Below are 7,564 nucleotides of genomic sequence, written 5' to 3'. Positions count from 1 at the left end.
GAGAGCGCTCCTGCATAATTGGGCTGTGATATCCGGACCGAAGTCGTTTTTTGTTTTATTTTTACTAAACGCGAATGAGGAAAATGAATTCCTTTGGCTCCCCACGCCCCGCTCACTCTAAGCCCGAGGAAAGGTTTGACGCACTATAAATTAGAAGATGAATCACTGATAATACGCATGCGCCAGAGGGGAAGGCGTGGGAAGCCCTTTGCTACCTGGCTGGGTCTGCTGCGGGCGCCAGGAGGAGGAGGGGCTTCCTCAGCCTCGCCCTGCCATTGGCTAGGATGATCCGCATTGGTCTGACGCAACGTCTCTGCGGCCTGGCGGAGCTCGCCCCCCACCCGCCAAACCCCCGCAACTAGCATGTTGCAAGGATACTGCGTAGGCCAGGCGGCTACGTGTGGGCCTGAGAGAAACTGACCGCTGGGGCTGGGGCACCAGGCTAAACAAAAGACTCGAAGCGGCACTTTGAACTTGCTCAGAATTTTATTGGGATTAACAGGGTCCACGGGGAGAGGCGAGCCTTCTGGGGGAGGGGAACAAGAATACCGCAAAGAATACCGCAATGGCGAAGCGGCCTTGCATAGACACCGAGGCGGGCTAGCGGCGCGGCGGGAAGAAGAGAGGGATGGAGAAAGAACTTGGGAGAGGAGGGTGGCAGCAGCGCCTCCAAGGGCACTGCGCGGCTGTGACGAAGGCCACAGCGGCCCTCCCCGCTTCGGGGGTCAGGGTGTCCACTCCACACAGCACAGGGAGAGGGGCTGGGGCCACAACGGACTGGGAGAAGGTGGGTAGAGGGGCCCTGACCAAGGCATCACAATAAATACAGTTAGCAGCACACAGAAGCCTGCGGGGGCAGAGGGCCAAAAGAAGGGGACTAGCCCCCTTTCCCTCCCCCCAAAATAAGAACTCTGCAATGACTAAACCATAAAAATAAACTTTAAACCCGTGTACGAAGTCGGTCACCCCCCAGAAGTGCAATGTGGGGCCGCGTGGCCCTAGCTGAGGAGGAGGGCAAATGGGATAGGGGGTGGGGGATACAGAGAGATGATCCCCAAAAGGGGAAGACCCTTATCCGGTTTTCCCCCTCTTCCCCGGATTGGCCCAACCGTTTGGGACCTGAAGCACATCCTCCAGGTCAGAGTCGTCCGAATCTTCCCCTTCTTCCCAGACATCTTCACTTCCTTCCTCCTCATAGTTTCCGTCCTCATAGATGTCCTCAGCTTGCTCCATGCCTGCATAGGGGAGAAGCAAGGGGAAATGGAGGAAGGCAGTTAGATGAGCAGATAGGTGTCACTCTAAAAGGGAACAGAGCCCAAAGCCAGGGCTTTTAGAGGCCTGGGACAACTTGCCAAGCGCCTCTGCCTGGAACAAACAGCCAAGAGTGTGTGTGGGTGTACTCAAGCCCACAGAATGAGAGGGAGTTGGAGGGAGGCAGGAAGGCAGTGTGGGCTCCCTGCCTCTGTCCAGTCAAAACTGATACATCTCTGATAGTAGCTTTTTCTCCCCCTTGTACTCGTCAATGTGTCTCTCTTCCTGAGCTCTGACCTCAGCTGAATAAACCTATTCATCTCCAGGCAGCTTCCTCGCTCCTTTCCCCCAGTCTGACCCAAACAGGCCCCAGTCTGTGTTCTTCAACCCAATTCCCCACCCCCACTCCCACCCTCAGGGCTGGGCAGATAGCTCTGCCTCCCCTTCTCTGAGAGAAGAGATGCCATCAGGTGGGAGGGGAAGAGGACTGAGAATCCCTGTTTCCCTCTCCTATCTGAACATGTCTAGATTGAGGCTCCACATTCATTCAATACCTCTTCCCTTAGTGCCCTGGCCTTTCCGTCAATGGAAGTTTGCCAGGGACCCCATGGCCAAAAAAACCCTAAGAGTGGTTGACTTTGCTGCCCTTCCACCTCCCATCTGAGTACTTCTCAGCACCTTTATAATTCTGGTGTTACTCTCAGAGCCTTTAAGGCTAATGTGACTCTACAAGAGGGTATTACTATATGCAGTACTTGTCTAACATATAAGACCACTGAAACCTTTTGTAGGAAGCAGCTTTCAGATCTGGTGATCCTCAGGACATAATTTTGGAAACCCTGCCCAACCTAAGATGCATTTTCACCCTTCCAGGTCCTTGTTCAGATGATCCACTCCACGGAGAATGCTCCATAATGCTCCTCAGTGTGAATGCAGCCTCCAATTCAAATGTCACCTTTTTCCTCTAGCTCTCCTCCGCCACCCCTCCCCCCCACTCCGCCGATTCTTGAGGTAGAACTGGCTGCACCCTTTTCTGGGCTCAGAGAGCACACTGTTCACTTCATGCTCTGCTCCCAACACAAGCCTGGGAATGCGCCAAAGGCCAAGGCCGGGTACAGACTGTGCTGAAATGCACTGTTTTGCCACTCCCCCACCTCGATGTGAAGTGTCCTTTTTAGTTTTCCACCCACTGTCTCCTATCTCTGTGTACTCTTCATCTTTTGCTGTTACAACCATCTACCCGTCACCTAGAACTAAAATGATTTTGTGGGGTTTTGTTACATTTTTAAGTTAAATGTTCACTGGACTTCCTTTGTTCAAAAAGTTGCTCAGAATGCTTTTTCTTTCCTCCATAAAAGCAGATTGTGTTCATGCCTTGATACCCTGTCCTTGGCCAGGCTTGCTCTGAGAAAAGAAAAGAGGGAAGACAAGGGTTGGGGGGGGGGTTAGCTCACCTTCCTCAATGCCCTCTTCCACTGATTCGTCTGAGATGATCTCTATCACGTCCTCGTAGTCAGCCTGATCCTTGTCAAAGTCTTCAATAACTTTCTCATAGTAGTCAATGTCTCTGTCGTCATCATCGCTGCCTTCATTGTCACCTTCATTGCCATCATCATCACTGCCCTCATTGTCACCTTCGTTGCCATCATTATCTTCATCATCACTGGCCTCATCTGCTTCATTGTCACTGTCGCTGCTGTCCTGGTTGTTGCCGTGGCTGCCCCAGAAGCCACCTTTGAAGAAGTTGTTGCCGTAAGTGTTCTTGTTGTTGTCAGGGTTCTCTTCATTGTCATCAGTGTTCTTGTTATTGTCTTCAGGATTCTCATTGTTGTCCTCTGCACTCTCATTGTTGTCAGTGGTTTCGTTGTCATCAGCACTCTCATTATCATCAGTGGTCTCGTTGTTGGGGACCTCATTGTGGTCAGGGCTCTCACTGTCGCAGATGTTCTCATTGATGTCAGTTATCTCATTGTCAGTGGTCTCAAAGTAGTCGGTGGTCTCCATGAAGTCAGAGATCTTGATGTCATGAATTGTCTCATCAATGTCTGAGATCTCGCTGAAAATGTCTTCCACTGCATAATAGTCAGGGGCGTCTTCCATGATCACCACCTCACATCTGCCCCTGGTTTTACTGTAGGGAAGGCTGTGGCTGAGTATGGGGTTGGTGGAGGAGGTGTACCCATAGCACTCAAAAGTGGGAAGTAACTGGGGAAGCAGTAGGCTATAAGGGATCCCAGGGATGGGGAAAGGGTGGGTAAAGTCCCACTTCTGCCCCTGACTGTGTAACCTCAAGCCATTTCTGGGCATGATTTCCCATTTGTAAAACATATTCCACTGTGATTATCTCAAAGGTCCCTTTTTGGCTCCATAAATCCCTGTGTTACACTAGTCTTTTCCCCATCCCCAACAAACCACGTCTCGGCCACCAAACCCCCATTACCGTTTCTTCATTTCTTGCTTCTTTCTCTTTATCCTGGAGCCCCTTTCTCTCAGGTAGTAGCGTAGAGGGTTAACCCACAGATCATTCTTGATAATCTGTTGAAAAAGGGGAGAAGGGATAAGACAGCCATTAGTACAAGCTCCAGATCCTACTCTTAATTCCCCACGCACCCAGGAACAAGCCTAGCAAGGCCTTCTCTGGTGATGCCAGAAAGGGCCCCACCTCAGCAATCCTGTCAGCCTCTGGGAGGCTATGGTTTGAGAACCAGCTGAAGAAGCTGTGGCTCGCATCCTGGTTCCCGTGACGGTGGGCCTGGGGTTCCTGGCCCCGGTGCCAGCGGATTGGGGTTGAGTGAGACACCAGCCGGCCTAGGGAGAGAGAAGGCTATGGGGATGGGAAAAAACAAGGACAGATTGGTGGGGGGGGACATGGATTTACTCTGGGACTGCCTCTTACCTGAACGGTTACGCTGGAACTCCTTGACAATCACCATGTTTGTGAAGTAGGGGTTTGTCTGGAAGTACAGCTTCATTTTGTAGCCCATGGAGATATGTCTGAGATCCTGTACCTGCTCCAGGTGGGGGTGATGGTGGAATCTGTCTCCCCCCCCCACAAAAACCACGGCCCTTCCCACCCACCTCCCCTCACCTCCAAGAACCAGATTCGTGCCCAGTCCTACTAAAAAATGTCTCTCTGGCCTGACCTGCAGATTGGTCAAGTAGCGGAAAATGTCTTCATCACGTCGGTTGATCAAAATTGAAATTCTGGGGTGGTTGAGGAACTGATGAGTGGAGCAGTTTAGGTCAAGGATTGACTATTCCGTGAAAGGGAGGGAGGGAAGGCCAGGCAGGACACAGTAAGAGAGGCTGGAGCAGGATTCCTTCTGTGTTTATGTGGTGTGTATGAAGCAAGTGACTCATGGGACATAACCCATACTCATTCCCATGATAAACCTCTATGTTAGGTGGCCCTGCAGGGTGCTGACAATCTATGTGCATGTGGTATATGTCACTGGGTGCTGAAGGCTTGTGTTCACAAAATGCACGTCTGGGGGCTGAAGGGCCATGTCCAAGTGATGCTGTATCTGATTGCTGAGAGCCTGTGGTCACATGTTGTTGTATGTATGGATGTTGAAGGTCCATGTCCACATGTGTGAATGGCTCTGATGGCTTGTGGTCAAGTGATGCCATGTGTCTACATGTGAGGACCTGTGGTCAAATACTACTGTGTCTAAGAGCTGAGGTCCTATGTCCAAATGATATTGTATGACTGGGTGCTAAGGGCCTCTTACCATGTGCTGTTTCGTATGAGGGTGCTAAGGGTCTGTATCCACATAATTCTATTAGGATGTTAAACTCATGTTCCTAACATGTTACATGTATGTATATGTGTCTATCTACTCTCCTCTTTCCTTCATTTAACTCCTTTTTCTCTATACCTAGACACTCCCTCTCTTGACCTTTCAGGGGCTCCAGCCCCTCTCTAGCCCCTTTCCCTCCAGTGCCAGGCACTCTAGCCAGGATTGGGGTCTCCTAGTATCTTAAGCAGAGATCTAAGTTTACAGAGCCCTGTATGGCTCAAGCACCCTTTCTGGGCAGTTTCTGTGCTGTGTGCCATTCCCCTCCCTCTTCAAGGTCTCTGAGTCAGTTCATCTTCTACGTGCCCCTCCCCTCCTCCCTTCACCATCTCTGGTCAAATTTTTTTGCTGTGTGCCCCTTTACTACCCTCCCCCTTTTTATCATCTGTGATCCTTTTTTTAATGTTATGTTCCTCCTCTTGCCCCTTTCCCATCTGTGGTCCAGTTTTTATGCCCGCCCCCCCCCCCCCCCCCATCATCTCCAGTCCAGCTTCTCTGTTTTGCTCACCTCCTTCCATCCCTCTTCCACCCAGTCTAGTCTGTCTTCCGATAGGGGGCTCATGCCCACCTCTGGCTCTCCTCCACCCGCTTTACCTTTTCTGTCCCTCCCCCACCTTCCCCTTTCCTGTCACGGGCTTCTGACCCACGGAGTATCGATTAGAAGGATACTGCTTTGACCCAGAAGCCTGGGATATGCTGGATGATGAGGTCTCTGCGCTCCAGGAAGGGTCTTCGCATCTGGATAAACTTGCGCTTGAGACGCAGGAAGGCCTTGCCTGCCTTGATGTTCACCGCCTCCAGATCCAGCTGAATATCCTCCAGTGCCTGCAGGATGCTCTCCATCCTCTCGGCATTTCTCTCTCTGCTTTCCCTCTTCACCTTCCTCTGCTTCCTCCTCCGCCGCCGCCGCCGCCTCCTGCTGCTCCTCATACTCTCCTGCTCATCCTCATCCTCATCCTCCACTATGATAATCGCCTCTTCCTTGCTCTTCGGGTCAACTAATCTCTGGGGCCCCCACCCCACTGCGCTACAGGTTTCTAGGGCCCCCTCTCCACCAAAACTGCTCGACTGTACAACCTGAAAATCGATTTCCAGGCTCCCCCCCGAGGCCTCAGGAGTGGGGAGTGCTTCCAGGCTCTCCGTGGGCGGGGGCGCCTCCCCATACCCTGACTCGATGGTAGAATCCCAGCCGGGACACTCAGCACCGAGCGTGAAGTATGCGCGGATACCCCCCTCCTCGAGAATGACATAGGGAGGCGGCGGGGGCAGCGCGGGGCCCAGTCCCACCCCCCTCATATCGGCCAGCACCTGTGCCGCCTCCGTTTCCTCCTGGAGCCTCGGGCGCTGCTGGGGTGGAGGCAGCGGCAGTCGGAGGAGCGGCGGCGGCGGCGGCGGCGGCGGCGGGGGCGGGTCGCGCTGTGGAGACTCGGAGCTGCTCAGGCGGCGGGTCTTGGCCGGAGGCCCCTCATCTGGGCGGTCCATGGCGACCGCGCTCGTACAGCTCAGGGGACTCGCGCTCGCCCCTTCGCTTTTAGCCGCGTCGCTGCCGCTAGTCGCACCGGGAAGCAGAGCTGAGGAGACTCACGCAACCAGCTCTCCTCACCACCTCGCTCTGGCGTTCCCTCCCACAGCGCCCGCTCTACTCCCTCAGCGCCAATCGCCGAGGCCCCGCCCACTCCTGACGCACGGGTCCGCTCGGCCTGGCCATTGGCTGCCGGCCGCCGCGGCGGCGATCGCGCTCCCGCGACCCCTGCCCGCTCTCACGCAATCTGCTTGCCAACACCACACATCATCAGTTTCCGATTGGCTCCCCTCGGGCCCGCCAATCAACGGGCTGACTCCCCCAGCGACGGGAGGGAAACTGCAGGGCGATTGGCTGCGAGGAAAGCTGGGGAAGAAGCCCCTCTCCCTCACCCTCTCAGCGTTTTATCCAATGGGAAAAGTACCAGTGGTTCTGAAGACCAAAAAACGAGACGAAAAACAAACGCAGGCGCTGAGCAGGATGTGCTCACATGAAATTGGAAGAGCCTCGTTATCGTTCCCCCCGCCCCCCTCCCCTCAGCAACTACGCACTTTTAAAATCTGCCCCTTCCCCCATTTCCTTCAGCTCCTTCCCCCACCCCCGCTTCTGGCCCTTCCCCCATCCCGGCTCCTGCCCCTTCCCCCATCCCCGCTTCTGTCCCTTCCCCCACCCTCCATTTCTGCCCCTTCCCCCATCCCCCACTTCGGCCTCTTCCCCCACCCCCCCGCTTCTGCCCTTTCCCTCACCCCCCCTTCTGCCCCTCCCGCATTCCCTACTTCTGACCCCCATCCCCCAACTCTGTCCCTTCCCTCACCCCCACTTCTGCCCCTTCCCCCAACCCCCCATCCCCCCGCTTCTGTCCCTTCCCTCGCCCCCCACCCCCGCTTCTGCCCCTCCCACCCTCCGCTTCTGCTTCTGCCCTTCCCCCATCCCCCATCCCCCAATGTCTGCCCCTTACCTCACACCCCCCCCCCCTTCTGCTTCTTCCCCTACC

The 7,564-nt window shown here is 54.5% G+C and overlaps 1 protein-coding gene across 1 annotated transcript; it reads right to left on the bottom strand.

Annotated features, from left to right (window-relative positions):
- Positions 1–468: 468 nt before the first annotated feature.
- On the bottom strand, positions 469–6,833 carry TSPYL2 (TSPY like 2). The gene is made up of 7 exons (XM_032756978.2): positions 5,718–6,833; positions 4,395–4,472; positions 4,148–4,259; positions 3,914–4,059; positions 3,692–3,786; positions 2,706–3,382; positions 469–1,235 (listed from the first exon to the last, which is right to left on the bottom strand). The coding sequence occupies exons 1-7, from the start codon at positions 6,528–6,530 to the stop codon at positions 1,072–1,074; spliced, it is 2,085 nt and encodes a 694-aa protein (XP_032612869.1). The 5' UTR covers positions 6,531–6,833; the 3' UTR covers positions 469–1,071.
- Between the last annotated feature and the right edge of the window lie 731 nt (positions 6,834–7,564).

This window comes from Hylobates moloch, unplaced genomic scaffold (assembly GCF_009828535.3).
Source record: "Hylobates moloch isolate HMO894 unplaced genomic scaffold, HMol_V3 SCAFFOLD_7, whole genome shotgun sequence".
NCBI classification, from domain to species: Eukaryota; Metazoa; Chordata; class Mammalia; order Primates; family Hylobatidae; genus Hylobates; species Hylobates moloch.
Note: the sequence above shows the minus strand (reverse complement) of the source record. Positions and strands in the feature narration are given on the sequence as shown.

Bases quoted from the DNA above. Each gene is read 5' to 3' on its own strand.
- TSPYL2 (XM_032756978.2), bottom strand. From the start codon at position 6,530: ATGGACCGCCCAGATGAGGGGCCTCCGGCCAAGACCCGCCGCCTGAGC. The intron at 3,383-3,691 runs GTAATGGGGGTT...CCTTCCCTACAG, and splicing joins AAGCAAGAAATGAAGAAACG to TAAAACCAGGGGCAGATGTG. The intron at 1,236-2,705 runs GTGAGCTAACCC...TCCCCTATGCAG, and splicing joins GGAAGAGGGCATTGAGGAAG to GCATGGAGCAAGCTGAGGAC.